Consider the following 19,118-nt stretch of genomic DNA (forward strand, 5'->3'; position numbering starts at 1 on the left):
ATGCTGATTTTTTAGTATTAATACTGAAAAATGAGAAGAATACTGATGGTTTCATTCATAATACTGATTTCTCAAGATTCAGTTTTTATGTGATGTCCTCAGGTATTTCTTTGAAAATACTGATTTCCTCACCCTAATACTGAATTTGAGCTGTTAAAATACTGATTTTTTTGTTGTTCAGGTCATTAGCTCTGATCTTTATCATTTCTCTCTTCATGCATGATTCCTGTAGGCAAGGACTAAGTACCTAGGTGTTGCCAGACAGATGAAAGAATATGAGGATAAGAAGTATAAGGTGTGGCGTGAACATGTTGAGGTTATCCTACCTGGCTTACTTAAGCGTAATCTCCTGACCCGACCTCAAGACCAGTTGCCTTCTGGAAAGACCCACGAACCCTCGGGTGGTGATGATGGTGACGACACACACAGGTCACTGGGTAAGGTCATAGTTCAAATGTTAAAACTGACAGAAAAGGTTTTACCTTGTGTCAGGAATGGAAAATGCATAATTGTATATGTACAAGGGGCTGCTCCGTTAAGTGTTAATAAGTGTGAATGCACAAATGTTATACAACACAGAGTCTAATTGATGAATATGCAGTATGGCACATTCCCCTTGCATGATCGGATGATGCATTACATACGTGTACCAGATGCAACTGGTAATATAAGCATGATTTTGTGTGTTTTTTTTTTAATCTTTGTGAAAAATCTCTCCTGAATATATACTGTTCTATAGTATATATATGTTTATTTTTTTTATATTATGCTACATGTGCATTGTGTTTTATGTGTAGCAGTTATTAGTGCATTAGAATCGCCTGATGGATTGTAGAGAAAGAAAAGGATATCCGGCTCATTCATTATTCATTTATTGCAAAATAGATCTAGGTAGATCCATGTGAGAAATGTAGACAGTACACAGGAGGAGTCAATGAAGACTAGGGTGTGACCAAGGCTTAGCTACAAAGAAAAACCGTATGCATTATTTACCAAGTAAAAAAAAAAAAACCTAAATGATACACAAACAAATTTGTACAGGCTAATTGCACATTATTATGAGCAGAATTTTGATAACAATTAGTTTTAGTTGAATAAGTAATACTGATATTTTAACAATATTTCAAGAGTGTCATTGTATATGAACAGTGAAATCAAGTTCTCTCTTATGCATGTTTCTTATAGTCCTTGGAAAATTTTTGAAAGAAAATTTTCTTGAAATCAATTATTGACCTCGGCTACATCTGGTTTTCTTAAATACACATCTGACAGTTTTATTACTTCTGTATTGTATTATTTCAGGTCTTGGTACAGATACGAAGTATGTAGTAGACTTTGCTCCAGACCTGTCAGAGATCATCACTGAGACGAAGTACATGGAGCAGTTGGGTTTCTCTATCCCCGAGCTGGCTCGTAATGTAGCCTTACAGGTAAGGTCATGCAGGTTACCTCTAGAATCAAAGTTTAAAGAATAGAACCTGTGGAAAAGCCTTTCTGACAACTTGAAAGATGTATCTCTGTTGACCCTTTCAGAAATCTTTCCAACTCCTTTAGATTTACTTCCAATGCATCGTGTGCCTTGAGCTCTCTACAGAGTGGATTTCATCCTGGCCATTTTAGGGGTAATTGTTGAATTGCCATCATAACTTTGAACGTTTTTGGATATAGTTCATGAAATGTGGACATACAATTGTAGGGGTAATCAAGTATCACTGATCATCTTGCACAGGTCGAAGGTCACATAATCAAGGTCAAATGTCATTTAGGGTCAATGAACGTAGTATGATGTTATTATGTGATTGGTGTTTTTTGTGAATAAATATTTTATAGCACTGCTGCTATATTGAATCATGTAACGCAGGCAAGACTGCCAGAGGCACTCCACTTGTTTACAAATACTTTTCTGGAGTCCTTTGACAGGCATTACATTGTTCAATGAAGCTTCGTTAATTGAGGTTAGCCCATGTGGTACTAGACTATCTGAGAAGAAGTAGACCAACTGGATATAAATCCACTTATGATGTTTGCTCTCTTGCAGGAAGACAAGTATCTAAGATGGAAAGATGGACTGAATCATATGTTACAGAGATACCATGGCGTGATTTCTTCCATCGATGCTGCTGAGGTAATCATCTTATTGTCATCCCTTCCCCTTTTTCGTAAATTGCAATATCTCCCTTTAAATATCAGTACCTTACTTCTTATTCAACCGACTGGTGAAGAAAAAGGGCTACTTTTCATCCCTCATTTAAAAACTTGCAAAAGTGTGGTGCTTGAAAAATGTAATTTCCATGATAGTCACTCCTGGATGTTCTAATTTTCATTTATTATACTTATTGTTTCACAGGGAGAGTAATTGTTAATCAGTATGTGAACACAATAAAACATTTTATGATCTGAGACTTAGTGAAGTTAAAGTTGTTTGTCAAAGATGTCAACAAAAATTTAAATAAATAAAATTATTATGGAATTATTTAGGATTTAACTAGTTTCTGCCTTTATGTGACTACTACTACTACTATCCTCATTTGTGCTGTGTGGCACATAAGGCCTTCACCCTTTATTTCCATTTCCTCCTTGGACTGGTACCTTGTGATGGTGGAGGGGCTTGCGAATTTCAATGAACCAATGAGCTATGTTGGCAGGTTTAACCATGACAATTTGGTCATTGGGGAGAGAGCAGACAAGATTCAGTCCACTGGTCCTCCAGGTTGGTGGTTGGGCAATGGGTTGATTCCCCATTCCTGTGAAAAAGAATTTATCACAGAAACCAGGAGCTCCTTTTTGTGATGTGAGGGATAATTTATTGGTCTTCACCGTGTTACTGTCTGGGCTTAAACTGATACTTGCAGGCGAGTAATTTATTTTGACAACAATGTGTGCACTGAACTCAAAATAGTGTTTTACTGATACACAAATACAACATGGGAATATGATTATAGTATGCTTGTGGAAATTTTCTGTTGATAATTGTAGGTTGAATTGAAAATAAAAATTTGTAAAAAAAATTATTATTGCAGACCCAACTCCTCGATGAGCACCTGAAAGACCTTAGACGTACTCTCAAACCAGGACATAAGCGGCTCAACTGGAACTCACTCGGTATCGCCGATTACAACACAAGATGTGAACAGGTATGAACTATCTTTAACTTTCACATACACTCAAATCTTTATTTTGGGTTCCATTTCATTTGCTTCAGTGACAATTGCTCTGCTAAAAGTTCCACACATTAGTCAAATGACTTAATTTCAACCCTGGATGTAACACTACACCCTACTCTACACACAACCCTAACATTAACATAAAACCCTATTGCAACTCTAACCTTAAATCTTAGACGAGATAAAGCCCGGAGCAATTGTCGCAGGAGCAAATGCCATGTCACCCTTCACCTCATTTAAGATGATAAGTTTTAAGTAGAAATACATGTATGTCAAAAATTTTATGCTGCTTTTTTAGCAATTGGCTAAATAATAAACACTACTGAACCACTAAAAACGGCAAACATACGGATACCATGAGCTTTCACTGTCCATTCTACTTTTTCTTGTTCCACTTAACTCAGGCAATATCCAAGTTTGAGTCCTTGGTGAACCAAATCCAGAAGAATGCTAAGGACATTGATGCTCGTCTCCGAGCTATGGAGCTAGCTGAATTGTTCAAGGGTCCTCCACCCCAGGTCAAAGAGGACATCCTACCAAGTTGTAAGGTAAGTCAGTATCTTACATTTACACTCGGCATCGTGTTTGAAAGTTGCAAAAGTTATCCTTGTCTTTGGGAATTGTGGAGAGGTGATTGCTTCTAAGCATGGTGACATTGAATGCGGTGAGGGTGATGATGATGAGGAGGAGGAAGATGATGATGTTGCTTATGATGTTTGTGGACAAGGCAGTGATGGTGGCGATGATGGTGGCGATGATGATGGGGATGATGATTATGGTAATGATGATGATGATGATGATGATGATGATAATGATAATGATGGGGATGATGATTATGGTGATGATGATGATGACGAAGATGGTAGTGATGATGGTGATGATGGTGATGATGATGATGATGAAATGATGATGGTGATGATGATTATGATCAATTATGATAATTGTTATGATGATGATGACAACAATGATAATTATGAGGCACTTTGATAGGTCTATGTTGTAGGGTATGCTGTAAACATTGCTTCATAAAAGAGAATGCAATGTTTGGTTCCAGCTGATAGTTCCTGCATGTGGACAATTTCTGCCATTAGTGTATTCTTGTCGGTGGGGTCAGACTTCCTTTCCAAGACTTATCATTAGTCATTTTGTTATGTTATCCCTTTCTTCAAGGAATTCTATGACCACATTGAGAGAGAGAGGCTTCACATGTACGAGACTCTGTCCAGGAAGTATCGAGCCATAGGTCCTTTGCTAACCAAGATGGAAGGTCTGGTCGTCCATACCAACACCGGGAAGTCTCCACGTCTTGCTGCATACTACGCTTTCTGGGAGAGGAGAGTCTATGAAACTCTGACGAGGGTAAGATATTTAAAGACATTTTTGTTATATGATGGAGTGAAGCCATCCTGGTAACAATGTGGTCTAGTGGTTCTGACTCTCATCTTTCAAACAGGGGTTGTGAGTTCAAACCCAGCAAAATTAATTCCCTTAAAGCTTTAGCACCTTTATGGTGGCTCAGCATGTAGATTATATGCATAGAGTAGCTGCGCTATACAAATGATGCTATTATCTTTCCTCCGATCCCTCCAATGATTAAAATATAAGGCCTTATATTTTATCTTATGTCATTCCAATTACTTCACCCTTTTCAGTCGGCTTTATGCTTATTTTTTTCACTCTGTCTACTCATTTATAATAAATGGAAGCTGTTATGTGACATTTTGTTCAATTTATCATGTAGTATGAGTTATATCCCCCTTTTTTTAGTGTCGTGTAATGAATTTGCAATTCTACCGTTATTTTGGTATATATGTTTCAATACGTAATTGACAACATTTTTCATTTTCCTTCTCGATGCACTAGCTGTTGTGTGTCCGGACAGGTTGTGTGTCCGGAGGATCAAGTTTAGAAAGCCATTTGGAAAAATTTACAAGCGAAATTTCATCAATTTTTAGTACACTATGTTAGGAAATATAATAGAGAACAAAAAATCGAAGATGATTACAACATCATATTTTTAATGTAATCCAAAGACAAAAAAGAAGCCTTCAAAAATATAAAGTGTCCTGACACCCGACCCCCCATCCTACTACTTAAACTGAAAGCCTACTCACTGATCACATTTGTTCACACCAGGTTCTCTTTTCATTGTGTGTGTGATTAGATGGTGATTAGGAATCTGTCGGAGTTTAACCAAGACTTGGTAACCAACAAGCCTCTATTCCAGATAGAAGCCATGCTTTCCGCTCCAGAGATCATCCTAGCACCAGCTGCTAATGAGATCTATAAACTCACCATGCAGTGTGTTAGAGACCTGGTTGAAGGGTAAGGAGTATGATGTTAATAATTATTATCAATTATTATGATTTCCTATTAGTATTAATACTGATACAATTCTTTAAATTGAGGCCTATTCCTGTTTTAACATGATTTGATATCGATGTATAAAACTTTTCTTTTTCCTTCACTTCTTTATCTTACTATGAGATAAATCTTGCTATTTGTTCTTTTTTTTCTTTTTGATGTTTCACTTTTAGCATTATTTGTATTTTAGTTTTGCTGTGTATAATTGCATGTATTCCTAATTATTTGTAATCTTTCCTTTTAATATGTGTATTTCTCTCTTTATGCAGGACCATTATGTGAAACAGCCTGCGAGCTGATAAATGTTTTATCCTATTGAAAGATGTTTTAATTAATGAATAAATAAATAAATTATAATGATAATAATTCATTGATAATAATAGTGATCGTAATCATATGGTATTTATATAGCACATGGTATTCTTAATCTTCATTTGCTGGAAGGGCCAGCATCCCAGGGGTCACATGAACATGCTTAATGGAATTGCCCTCATAATATGTAAATAAAGGGTGCTAGATACTTTAAGTGATGAAAGAATTAATCCCAAGTTGTTTCAAGAAGCTATCATTTTGTCTTCCTTCTTTTTTTTTTAATGTAATAACAAGTACTTAGTGAATACTTATACTGATAAGATGAAATGAAATCAAAGATAATGTGCTCTGAGTGCAACAATATGAGCTATCCTTGGTTAGCAAAAAGCTAGAGTAAATTTATTTGAATGTGTATGTCAAGCTTCAACTTCCTTGACTATGTATTGTTAGTCATCTAACAAGAATTGAAGAGCATTTTATTAATATTTGTCATCTGAAAAGTTGTCAGATTTTACAACTTATCTTCATTTTGATTAATAGCTAAAGAGCACAGACATCTGACTGTTGCTGTGGTAGCTGTCGGATAAAGCAGACTCTGTCCGGGGGGGGGGGGGGACACCAAACAATTCCTTTCATAAAATGGTTATTTTTTTTCTTTTATGTTTTGTCTGTTTGCAGCACCAAGAACTTTGTGCGTTGGATGCATGGTACGTGCATTGAGACCCCGCCCCAGAATGTAGATGGGGAGGATGAACCATACATCTTCAGTTTCTTCTCAGACATCTCGGCAGATCCTGCGGTCATTGAGCTCGTCCAGACGTCTTCAACAACCATGCAGAAATCGCTGACCAATCTTACCAAATACCTCAACAGGTTGGTCTTTCTTCTCAACTACTCTTCTTTAGAGTCCAAAACTCTCAAAGTATTTTTGCTGTATGTTGGGTTCAGTCACTACACCCTTTGTGATTTTTAGCAAACCTTGATTATGTCTTTACATAGCATGTCACATGCACTAATGTCTTAAAGCACTTCCAGATTTCTTCAGTTGATATTCTGTTTTTACTTCCAGCAACATTTGTGCTTTATTCATTCGATGAATATTCTACCCAGAATGGTATCATAATTTTTATGTGTGTGTGCAACTCTGGACAAATAAGTTTGCCTTTAGAAGTTATAAGTTTGGGTTAACCTTGTAAAAGAATTTGATTGGTCCGCAGTCTTTCTCTCTTTGCCTCAAAAGAATAGTTGCTTTCCTCTGCAACATTTTTGTCTCGCCTGCATAGCAGAGCGAGACTATAGGCGCCGCTTTTCCGACGGCGACGGCGGCGTCAACATCAAATCTTAACCTAAGGTTAAGTTTTTGATATGACATCATAACTTAGAAAGTATATAGACCTAGTTCATGAAACTTGGACATAAGGTTCAATCAAGTATTACTAAACATCCTGCCTGAGTTTCAGGTCACATGACCAAGGTCAAAGGTCATTTAGGGTCAATGAACTTAGACCATGTTGGGAAAATTATTTTCAAAATCTTAACCGAAGGTTAAGTTTTTGAAATGACATCATAACTTAGAAAGTATATAGACCTAGTTCATAAAACTTGGGCATAAGGTTAATCAAGTATTAGTGAACATCCTGCTTGAGTTTCAGGTCATGTGACCAAGGTCAAAGGTCATTTAGGGTCAATGAACTTTGGTCAAGTTGGGGGTATTTGTTGAATTACTATCATATCTTTGAAAATATATGGATCTAGTCCATGAAACTTGGACATAAGGTTAATCAAGTATTAGTGAACATCCTGCTTGAGTTTCAGGTCACATGACCAAGGTCAAAGGTCATGTAGGGTCAATGAATTTTGGCCAAGTTGGGGGTATTTGTTGAATTACCATCATAACTTTGAAAATTTATGGATCTAGTTTATGAAACTTGGACATTAGGTTAATCAAGTATTAGTGAATATCCTGTGCGAGTTTCAGGTCACATGACCATGGTCAATGGTCATTTAAGGTCAATGAACTTTGGCCGTGTTTGGGGTATTTGTTAAATTACCATCCTAACTCTGAAAGTTTATGGATCTAGTTCATAAAACTTGGGATATAAGAGTAATCAAGCATCACTGAACATCCCCTGTGAGTTTCAGGTCACATGACCATGGTCAAAGGTCAGTTAAGGTCAATAAACTTAGGCCATGTTGGGGTAATTGTTGAAGTGCCATCATAACTTTGAAAGTTTATGGATAGAGTGAATGAAATGTGGACATGGGTGTAGTTGACAATCTTAAGTCTCCGTTCAAATGTCATTTATGGTCAATGAACGTGGTATTATGTCATTATATGAATGATGTTTTTGTGAATGATTATTTTATAGTAGTTTTCAAAGTTAACACTGCTGCTATATTAAATTGCGTAATGCAGGCGAGACTGCCAGAGGCGTTCCATTTGTTGATGTTGATGCCTTATAACCCATTGGCCCGTATTCTAAAGTCAGATTTAGACCATGGTCTAACTCTGCGCTTTTAAAGCCAACAATGTCAACATTTTCTTTACATTGTATATTTCTTATGATTACTACATGTATGCTCTTTCCTAACTGGTGAATGGTAAAGAAAGCTATCTTATTAATCCTTTCAAAACAGTTAAAAATTATTGTAGAGAGAATTGTACTGAATTATTCTGTTAGACATTTATGCCACAGTTGGCTATCCATAGTTAAACCACAACTTTAAACCATGGTTTAAATTAAACCTTGGTTTAAATTAAACCTTGGTTTAAATTAAACCTGACTTCAGAATACAGGCCGTTGACTTTGTACACAAAAATGTTGCTGACCATTGTCATGCCAAGTCTGAATAAACCTTGTTGTTTCACGAAACAAATAGGCAGTCACAGTGATTTTCCATAACAAATTTGCTTTGAGCCAATCAGATGCACGGATTTCGGTAGCTTACAACAAAGGTCAATGAATATAGTTTTGTTTGATGTAACGCTCCCTTGGCCTTCAGGTGTAAATCCATTGTTATGTTCATGTGTGACCTAGGTGGAAGCGGTACAGGCCTCTGTGGAAGCTGGATAAGACCATAATGCTGGAGAAGTTTGCCGTTAAGAATCCAACCTGTGTTGCCTATGATGACAAGCTACAGTTCTACTCTAACCTGGCCACCGAGGTATGCCATAAACCTCCCTGTTTTTCTGAAGCTTTGAATATGCAAGTTTTATTATGTGTTTAATGTTCTTTCGACTTCCGGAAACATAGAGTGTAACACTTAATTGAACGACAAATCCGTGAACGTTGCCAAGGTTTACCTATCATGAGGAATAACTTCTGTTGAAAAGGTTTTCTAAGAAATGACATAGCTATCAAATTTATTGGTTAAGTGGAATGGGACATGGGACATTTCTATCCGACTCAAAGCTGTGTATTGAACTTGTAACACAAAATATGCAATAAATAGTTTACTATATATTTTATGCTACAAGTTGACACATTATTGGTAAATTAATGATAACTGCAAGTATATAGCAAACCATGTACATAAAGTAACAACCAGTTGTTGGTTTTAATTGCATTCTTCATGTTACGGGGCATTTCTTTCTGCATGTATTTCATTTGAAAAGCAAACATTTCTGCCATACAACTTTAAGCCATATTTTTCCATAGATATCCCAAGATATCAATCCTTAAATATTTCTCTTGCATCAAACTTCTCTTAATATGTTCAGGTTGGGAACCAGCCAAAGATCAAGGATGATAATTGTATCCGTCTCCACATGAAGCTCCTTGCTGATACTGTCCGAGACCACGCCCGTAAGTGGGTGGAGTCCCTTGGCCAGCTTCTACAGGATGCAGTCAAGGAAGACCTGATGGGCCTCAAGACTGAACTCACAGTAAGTTTCACTGCCATATGTATCTTTCTGCATGCAGTATGATATTTTCCAAGGTGTTGATCAACGGTAATTATTTTTTCATGTATTCTATTTTCTTTAACATAATTTTGTTTTCTCATAAATGCATTCTAAATTTATTAGCTGGATATTTTTGTCCCAAAAAAGTGTTGTCATATCTGCTCCTATTATCTTCTGAAAATGTATAGATACCTTAACAGTTATATACCAGTTTACACTAATGTAGATCAAAAGTCTGAGTTTTAGAATTAGAATCCTTCTCTTCTTTTTCATTTAATAGCATTAAAATTTACTTCACATATTAACGCTCATAGTTGAAGAATATCATGTTTTACCTGTAGTTGTGACATCAGAAATGAAACAATGGATCTTTTGACATATTTGTTTTTAAATGAATGTTATCTCAGGGCTTGGCTTCTGACCTGAAGAGGGCTCCCGACACGCTTGAGGATCTGAAGTTTGTCCTGCGCGTCATCTCTGACATCCGTGACATGTCCCTGACCGTTGAGATGCGCATCGCCGATATCCTGGAGCGCTACCGCACCTTGTCCATGTACAACCTCCCGGTGTCAGAGGAAGAGACAGAGACCTGTCAGAACATCAAACAGATGTGGGATGACCTCTTCTTAGAGTCCAAACATGTGGATGCCAGTCTGGTGGTTGTCAAGAAAAAATTCACTGAGGTATGTCCAACATGTGCGCTGTACCCTCAAAATATACCGCATCATTTTTTATTGGCAACTTAACTTGAGATTTGGTATGCAGCCATATGACCGTTGCCATGGATGCTTCATATGTCATCTTCTGGCTTGCAGAAGGGCATTAGGATTTACACTTTTGACACTTCTCATTCTTCATGGTCATGCAAAAGGGTGTTAACTCTCGGGTGAACTGTACATATGGGGGGGGGGGGTGTGGGGCATGCTTGATCTAACGCCTTATGCCATCATCAGTGAAATCACCATTCACAAGCAAACAACCCCAAAGATATCAGCATTCAATCTTCAAATTATGAAGTGATATTAATTTTTGCCCTTTTTTCAGTCCTGAGATAATAAACACGTATTACGTTTATTCCTTTGTATGTTTTTTTTTTAAAGACAAGCCTTTTTAAAAATTTAATATTTATTCCAGGGAGCAGAACACTCTATGTCTTTCATTGGGCTTTGGCTCCATTTAATTCCTAGATTATTTTGCTTTACTCTGTATCCATGCTATCAAGTTATGAATCAAATTAAACAGTTTTCAATCAACATCTGAAACAACTTTGTGGCAGTTTATAATATGTAGGGAGAAGACATTTATTTATTTAAAAACTTTGAATATTCATTGATGTGAAATAAAACATTGCTGTGCTTCGTCATGCCATTTGTGAATGACTCTTTCTGTTGGTCAGAGTTATGAATTAAGGTGATATTCATTTCATGACTTTGTACCTGACAGATCACTCAAGTACAGATAGGTGGCTTCAGCACTGAACTGAATAGCTTCCAAGACCGCTTCAAGATGAATGGCCCTGGAGCAGTGGGCAATGATCTAGATAAAGGTAGGAATATTTTTCTGTATCGTGAATTCAGGGACAGAAGGGAAACAAAACATTTGAATGAAAAAGAAATACAAGCACAATGCTAACAATGCCATCAAAATCAGATTACAAAGTAAAAAAGTTAATACATTGTAAAGCTTTGCATAATTTCACAAAACAGTTATATGTACGTCGTGGTTGGGATGCAAATGAGGGAACCGGGGGCCATTTTATAAAGCTGTTCGTAAGTTAAGAGCGACTTTAAGAACGACTGGTGAACCTTTCTTACGTGCCAAACCATTGCCAATGAATATACCATTTACCACAAGAAAGGATCACCAGTCGTTCTTAAAGTCGTTCGTAACCTACAAACAGCTTTATGAAACACCCACCCGATGCCATTAACCACACACTATTTCTTTTGTATTTCATTATATGAAATATGTTATATTTTTTCCTTCTTTATAATGGGAAGCAAATTTGATCCCTCCTTGGATGTGTGGAATTGCCATTATTGTCACCGGTGTAGTGTAGACCAAATGGCAATTCAACCAAGTTTATAGTAGCCCAAATGGGCTTTGCCTATTTGGTGTTAGAAGGAGACTAACTACCTGTATAAACCAAGTCAATATATATTGATTGAAGCCCTGGGTCCAGTCAAGTGGTATAGATCATCTAAAATACCAATGAACTGTTCAAACATATTAATCCAAATCCACACTACCCACATCATTCACCATGTCTAGTAAATAACCAGAGTGGTAAGTAAGCAATCGCTCTGCAGTTGATGTGACACCATTTTGAACAGGGTTAACACCCGACCATGCAATAATCATTTATTTCATTCTTGATCAAAAATAGGTGTGGAACTGCTGGAGCAATTCAAGAAAGAAATGGCTACCTATGAGAGAGACAGACAGGAGTTGGCCAATGCTGAGAAGCTGTTTGATCTGCCCATCACCATGTATCCTGAACTGCTTCAAGTCCAGAAGGAAATGTCTGGTCTTGATAAGATCTACGACATCTACAAATCTCAGAAGGTAGGCAGAAACATAATATTTTACAATTTTTTAGTTTTTCTTGAAACAGGGCTGCTACTTATCAAGTTAAAGCCTGAACTCTGGCTTTATCAACTTATTTTCAGGCTGTAAGAAATCATATTTGTGTACAGAGTGGGTTCTTCCGGATGATTGTCACGCTTTCATTTTCAGTTCTAAGCAGCATCCTTGTGTGAATGATTGTTCTTGTACTTAATATAATTCCGACTACCCTATGTACTTAGTGATCTCATCATCCCCATTTCATGAAACATACAGGCCCGAATTCATAAAGGTGGTTTTGAAAACCACTGGTCGAACCCATGGTTTATGCAGATTTTCTTTATAAATTACGCTTAATTTGCTGCTCATACTGAAGAGTATCTAATGCTGATGTGCGCTTTGGTCACAGTGCGCCAAATTGATGCCTGTTGCCATGGTTAAGTACGTTATTTTATTCATGAGTCCACTGTTTTGGATTAATGAGCCCACTGTTATAACAGTGGACTCGTGAATAAAATGACGTACTTAACCATTGCAACAGGTGTCAATTTGGCGCACTGTGACAAAAGCGCGCATCAGCATTGGACATTTTTTAATATATGCAGTAAATAAGCATAATTTATACAGGATATCTGCAGAAACCATGGGTTCAACCGAAGGTTTTAAATACCACCTTTTTGAATTCGGGGCCATAGTCTGTGATTTTCATTGACAACAGCTACTGTACATCTGATTGAGTGAAAGCAAGTTAGTTGGTGAAAATTACAGATAAAACTCCTTGTACTGTATGTATCTGATCAACTAATAAGTCAATGAAAATCAGTGTCTATTAGCTTCATGAAATTATTCTCTGGACTTGATATGATCTGTGATATCTACAAAGCCCAAAAGGTAGGTTTATAAACAGGCTTACAGAGAGAGGATTGTGAAAGGTTTTATTGTCTCACCTGCATAGCAGAGTGAGACTATAGGCGCCGCTTTTCCGACGGCGACGGCGGCGGCGGCGGCGGCGACGGCGGCGTCAACACCAAATCTTAACCTGAGGTTAAGTTTTTGAAATGACAGCATAACTTAGAAAGTATATGGACCTAGTTCATGAAACTTGGCCATAAGGTTAATCAAGTATTACTGAACATCCTGCCTGAGTTTCATGTCACATGACCAAGGTCAAAGGTCATTTAGGGTCAATGAACTTAGACCATGTTGGGGGAATCAACATCAAAATCTTAACCTAAGGTTAAGTTTTTGAAATGTCATCATAACTTAGAAAATATATGGACCTAGTTCATGAAACTTATACATAAGGTTAATCAAGTATCACTGAACATCCTGCATGAGTTTCACATCACATGACCAAGGTCAAAGGTCATTTAGGGTCAATGAACTTTGGCCGAATGGGGGTATCTGTTGAATTACCATCATAACTTTGAAATTTTATGGATCTGATTCATGAAACTTGGACATAATAGTAATCAAGTATTACTGAACATCCTGTGCAAGTTTCAGGTCACATGATCAAGGTCAAAGGTCATTTAGGGTCAATGAACTTTGGCCAAATTGGGGTATTTGTTGAATTACAGCCATAAATTTGAAAGTGTGTTGGTCTAGTTCATAAAACTTGGACATAATAGTAATCAAGTATCACTGAACATCCTGTGCGAGTTTCAGGTCACATGATCAAGGTCAAAGGTCATGTAAGGTCAAAGAACTTTGGCCACGTTGGGGGTATTTGTTGAATTGCCATCATATCTCTATAAGTGTATTTGTCTAGTTCATAAAACGTGGAAATAAGAGTAACCAAGTATCACTGAACATCTTGTGCGAGTTATAGTAGTTTTCAAAATCAGCACTGCTGCTATATTGAATCGCGTGATGCAGGTGAGACGGCCAGAGGCATTCCACTTGTTTGAAGCTTAGATTTGAGGCTCAACTTGCAGATTTTCCATTGGAGCACATGTTACAGAATTATATTCCTCTTTATATATTAGAGTTTGGTATTAATTGTGAATTGCCATAAGTTCGAAAACTGGCAAAATATTATACGATACAACCCTACTATGTAAGTAATTGTTGTCTTATGTCATTCTGTTCAGGCTGCTCGTGAAGAGTGGGCCCAGACCCTTTGGGCCAATTTGAATGTGAACCACCTGGTTGATGGTATCGAGGGTTTCATCAAGTCACTCAAGAAGCTCCCCCGTGACATCAAGGGCTCCCGGACGGCTCAGATGGTTGAAGGACGTATGAAGGAGTTCAGGGATTCTATCCCGCTCTTTGTGGACCTCAAGAATGAAGCTCTACGTGATCGGTAAGCAGCACCTACAGAGTGTGATTAGAAAGATTTAACATGATTTGCGTCTTATTTTATTTGTTATGGGTTAGAGACATGATAGGCATGGGAGTTGGGCTAACGTTTTCTTCTTTTATTTAATAGTCTTTGAAGCATCCCGGTGTAGTGCCTTTGACTCTCATCTTTCTATCAGAGGCTGTGAATTCAATTTCCTTATCCAGTCACTAATTTTCTTCTGCAAAAAATTCATCTTTATTGTATTGTTCCCAACCCATAAGTAATGGCTACTCTGTGTAAACATGGTTACTCCTGATGCAGTGGAGAGAGGGAGCAAGGATGATTGCTGCAAGTGTGAGGTGAATCCGGTCACCTCTTTTCAATGAGGAAAACAAATGGATTTAAAATTTTGAGCTACTGACTGACTGTAATGCTTGTTTTCCTTGACAGCCATTGGAAGGAGTTGATGACAAAGACAGGACAGTCCTTTGACATGAACCCTGATACCTTCACGCTGGACAACCTCTTTGCCATGGAGCTTCACAACTTCAAGGAAGTGATTGCTGATATCGTTACCAGTGCTTCTAAAGAGTTGAGCATTGAAAAGGCAAGTATTTTGTTCTGGTTCCTGTAACTTAAAGGTTTCTAATGATGATGAGGAGGAGGATGATGATGATAATGACGACGACAACGATGATGATGATGGTGGTGGTGGTGGTGGTGATTTTGATGATGGTGATGATTTTGATGATGGTGATGATGATGTGACATTAAGGTAATGGTGATGATAATTTTGATGATGATGATGATTTTGTTGGTGATGGTGATGATGATGATAATGTGACAATAAGGAATAAAGGTGATGATGATGAAGATGATGAGGAATATGACAATGACGATAATGATGATGATGATGATATTTTAAATGATTCTTTTGATGACATGAATGACGACAAACTATTGTCATGGTTTGATCGCACAGGGTATCAAGGAAGTGACTGAAGTCTGGGAAGGCATGAAGTTCAACGTCATCAAGTACATGAAGGGCACCCAGGAGCGCGGTCATATCGTTGGAGCCGTGGACGAAGTCATGCAAATTCTGGATGATAACTCCATGAACCTTCAGAGTATGTCTGCTTCACGCTTCATCGGTCCTTTCCTCAACCAAGTCCAGACCTGGGAGAAGAGTCTGTCCCTGATTGGTGAAGTCCTTGAGGTAATGCTTGTTGATCTCTCAATATCTCAGGAGGGACTACATTCCTGTGTGCCTGAAGTAATATCCCATTCCCCTCACTACCCTGCATCATTGTGGGAAATATTTTTCTAATGAAAATGTGTTGTGCAGAAATTCCTGACCCACCTACATTTTGATACACTTTTTGTGAAAATATTCTGTTGAAAACTTCTAAATATGGGCTATCGTTGCATAGTTACAGTAGAAATATTTGATCATCTTTGTGGAATTAAACATATAAATTCCTTCATACCAAGATTGCTACCTGTCACAGAGTAGATATAAAGGTCTTTATTGTGGCAAAGGCATTGTCAGTTTTCTTCCTTACACATTTCTATCATGAAATAAGTAAAAGGAAATCAATAATGTGTTTTCATTGCCAATATCCATCACTCTACCTTATATATCTGGATTATTTGTATATTTGATTCCCACAAGAAACCAGTCATATTATGCAGGCTTCAAGCCAGCATGGCAATGTCTTTTAAAGATAGATTTTTGTTCAAGGAAGGTTGATACTGATCTAATCCTGATTGTTTTTCACCTCTAGGTTTGGCTGGTGGTACAGCGTAAATGGATGTACCTGGAGAGTATCTTCATCGGTGGTGACATCAGATCCCAGCTTCCAGAGGAGGCCAAGAAGTTTGATGCCATCGACAAGACCTTCAAGAAGGTAAACAAACCAACCTTGTCATTCAGTCATTTGTGGTGATCGTGAAACTACTTAGTTTGTGATTTTATGGTGCATAATACATAGCAAGATAGTACGTCATTTTGTGCATGAAGGAAGAAAGAAAATTTACATCATGAAAAGTGAATTAAAAAACAAAGGAAGTACATATGAAGTTGGACACCAAGTTCATTGGCCTAATATTCTAGGTATCAAATGGACATCTTTCAAGAGAGAAAAACCCATTGTCTACTGAACCTTGTGATTTGTTTATGAAGCCTATGGGAAATTCATATTTCATTTAATAGTCAACAGGCATAATTACATAAAGGATTACAGGAAGTATATGGTGTCCATAGATTTAGAGATTGTAATTTTCTCCCCATCTTTAGATCATGCACGATACCGTGGCAAATCCAAAGATCAAGGATGCCTGCCACGCCCCAAACCGTCTTCAGGATCTTGAGATGATCAGCACCGGTCTGGAGAAGTGTCAGAAAAGTCTCAACGACTACCTAGACTCCAAGAGGAATGCCTTCCCGCGTTTCTTCTTCATCTCTGACGATGAGTTGCTGTCAATCCTCGGAAGCAGTGAGGCTACTTGCGTGCAAGAACATATGATAAAGGTGACATTCAGGATAGGGTTTCATGAATTGACTTCATGGTGTTTACTGTCAAGTTTTAGAACTAAAATCCTTGCATATGATGGTTGTCAGGAAATTTGCCCGTAAAAATCTTTGACATGACGCCACATAAAACATTCCCCTGATATAGTTTGTACGGGAACCCATGATTTTTTTAGGGGAGCTTTTGAAAGCTTTGAAAGTCCAGTTTTGAATATATTGTTTAATTTGTAAGCATCAATTAACATTTTTTAAACCTGGTAATATTTCACCAAGATTTGAGTTGCCTGCTTTAAAGATTTAGTTGCATGCTGTATTTGATGCATTGCTGCATTTGTTAGCGCATGCCAATTTGGGGGGGATGGCATGCTATTAAGAGTCTTCTTGCCCATTATGGTATTGTATGCTGTGTTAAAGATTTGTTGGGAACCAAAATTGAGAAAAATTTAATTCACTACATTTCTCCTCCTTTCGGCAGATGTTTGACAACATTTCTTCACTGAAATTCCAAGAGGGTAACAACAAGGAGACGGTCGCATTGGCGATGGTATCAGCGGAAGGAGAGATGATGAGCTACAGACAGGTTGTAACAGCCGAAGGCAGGGTGGAGGATTGGATGACATGTGTCCTGGAAGAGATGAGGAGCACCAATCGACTCATTACCAAAGAAGCCATCTTTACTTACTGTGAAAGCAAATCCAGGTGAGCAATGGTATTCTATCTTTTTGCCGTGTAGCATGGCTGAAATTTCATTACATACTGCAGTATATTTATAAAATAGACACTTATGTTTTTCAATATTCACAATTGCTTATCAAATGTTTTATACATGTTACCGAATAGCACAGAATTTGCATATTAGAAAACAGAGAACTTACAAGGGTGGTTTTCTGATAGCCATGGTTTAGTTAAACCTGGGTTACTTTAGACCACACTTTTATGACGTGTTAGTTGCCAACCTATTCACCAATCAAAAATTATTTTCATCCTGCTGCAAACAGTTGTAAAAAATTAAATGAGTCATGAAATGGAACTAACATGAAATAAAAAATATAATGAATTGTTATGAATTAAGTGGTCCATAATGATTTCAATGAATGAGACAGAAGTATTATGCAGCCAGCATACTAGGGTTTAAACCTAGGTTTAATTACCCACATACCATCCTATGGGTTTATGTTAAGATTAACAATGACATAAGATACAAGTATTGTTGAATTTCATCTTGACCATTCCAGGGTTGAGTGGATGTTCCTGTACCAAGGTATGGTTGTCCTGGCCACTAACCAGGTCTGGTGGACATGGGAGGTCGAAGATGTCTTCCAGAAGGTCAGACAGGGTGACAAGGTCGCCATGAAGACCTATGCCAAGAGGATGCATCAACAGATCGATGACCTGGTCGTCCAGGTCCGATCACCTCTCTCAAAGAATGAAAGGAAGAAGTTCAACACTGTTCTCATCATCGATGTGCACGCCAGAGACATCATTGATGGATTTGTGAGAGACAGGTAATGAATGAATACTCGAGGCAATGATGACATCTACTACACACCTTAGGATTGGTCTAAGACCAAAAGTTTTGATAATTATGGCAGTTGATCAGAAGATTAAAACATAAAACGGACTGCTGTTCAAATTCCTGAATTGTAATATATGACTACATACTTAAAAATGTATTGTTATTTCATTCCCTTTCATAGGTATATATGCAAATTCATTTCAAAATGGTTATAACGTCATCACAATCATATTATTTGTTACAATTTTTTAGCAAATTAGGAGATTGCTGTAAACTAAAGGCTTTTGATTTTTTTATTTTTTTTCATTCCGATAGCTATCCTCAGCCTCAGAAAAGATCAAAAGATTCTATTTATTTATATTGTAACTTTGCAAAACACTTTCTTTGCCATTTGGGTTGTCTCACCTTAATTTCACTTATGAAGGAATAACTAAAACATGTTTATGACAAATGGTTGGTGGCAGAGAATAATAGATTTA

The 19,118-nt window shown here is 37.4% G+C and overlaps 1 protein-coding gene across 1 annotated transcript in view; it reads left to right on the forward strand.

Moving 5' to 3' along the window:
- Positions 1-19,118, forward strand: part of LOC129281662 (dynein axonemal heavy chain 10-like) — a 67,995-nt gene that overhangs the window by 9,552 nt on the left and 39,325 nt on the right. The window contains exons 10-29 of the mRNA XM_064115260.1: positions 233-437; positions 1,303-1,430; positions 2,039-2,125; positions 3,021-3,134; positions 3,569-3,712; positions 4,335-4,523; positions 5,329-5,489; positions 6,519-6,713; positions 8,879-9,005; positions 9,562-9,726; positions 10,152-10,427; positions 11,188-11,290; positions 12,131-12,309; positions 14,403-14,614; positions 15,044-15,200; positions 15,576-15,809; positions 16,378-16,500; positions 16,890-17,123; positions 17,599-17,822; positions 18,359-18,628. Coding sequence (XP_063971330.1) covers positions 233-437; positions 1,303-1,430; positions 2,039-2,125; positions 3,021-3,134; positions 3,569-3,712; positions 4,335-4,523; positions 5,329-5,489; positions 6,519-6,713; positions 8,879-9,005; positions 9,562-9,726; positions 10,152-10,427; positions 11,188-11,290; positions 12,131-12,309; positions 14,403-14,614; positions 15,044-15,200; positions 15,576-15,809; positions 16,378-16,500; positions 16,890-17,123; positions 17,599-17,822; positions 18,359-18,628 — 3,527 coding nt within the window. The remainder of the gene's footprint in view (positions 1-232; positions 438-1,302; positions 1,431-2,038; positions 2,126-3,020; positions 3,135-3,568; positions 3,713-4,334; positions 4,524-5,328; positions 5,490-6,518; positions 6,714-8,878; positions 9,006-9,561; positions 9,727-10,151; positions 10,428-11,187; positions 11,291-12,130; positions 12,310-14,402; positions 14,615-15,043; positions 15,201-15,575; positions 15,810-16,377; positions 16,501-16,889; positions 17,124-17,598; positions 17,823-18,358; positions 18,629-19,118) is intronic.

Source organism: Lytechinus pictus, chromosome 2, assembly GCF_037042905.1.
Source record: "Lytechinus pictus isolate F3 Inbred chromosome 2, Lp3.0, whole genome shotgun sequence".
Classification (NCBI taxonomy): Eukaryota; Metazoa; Echinodermata; class Echinoidea; order Temnopleuroida; family Toxopneustidae; genus Lytechinus; species Lytechinus pictus.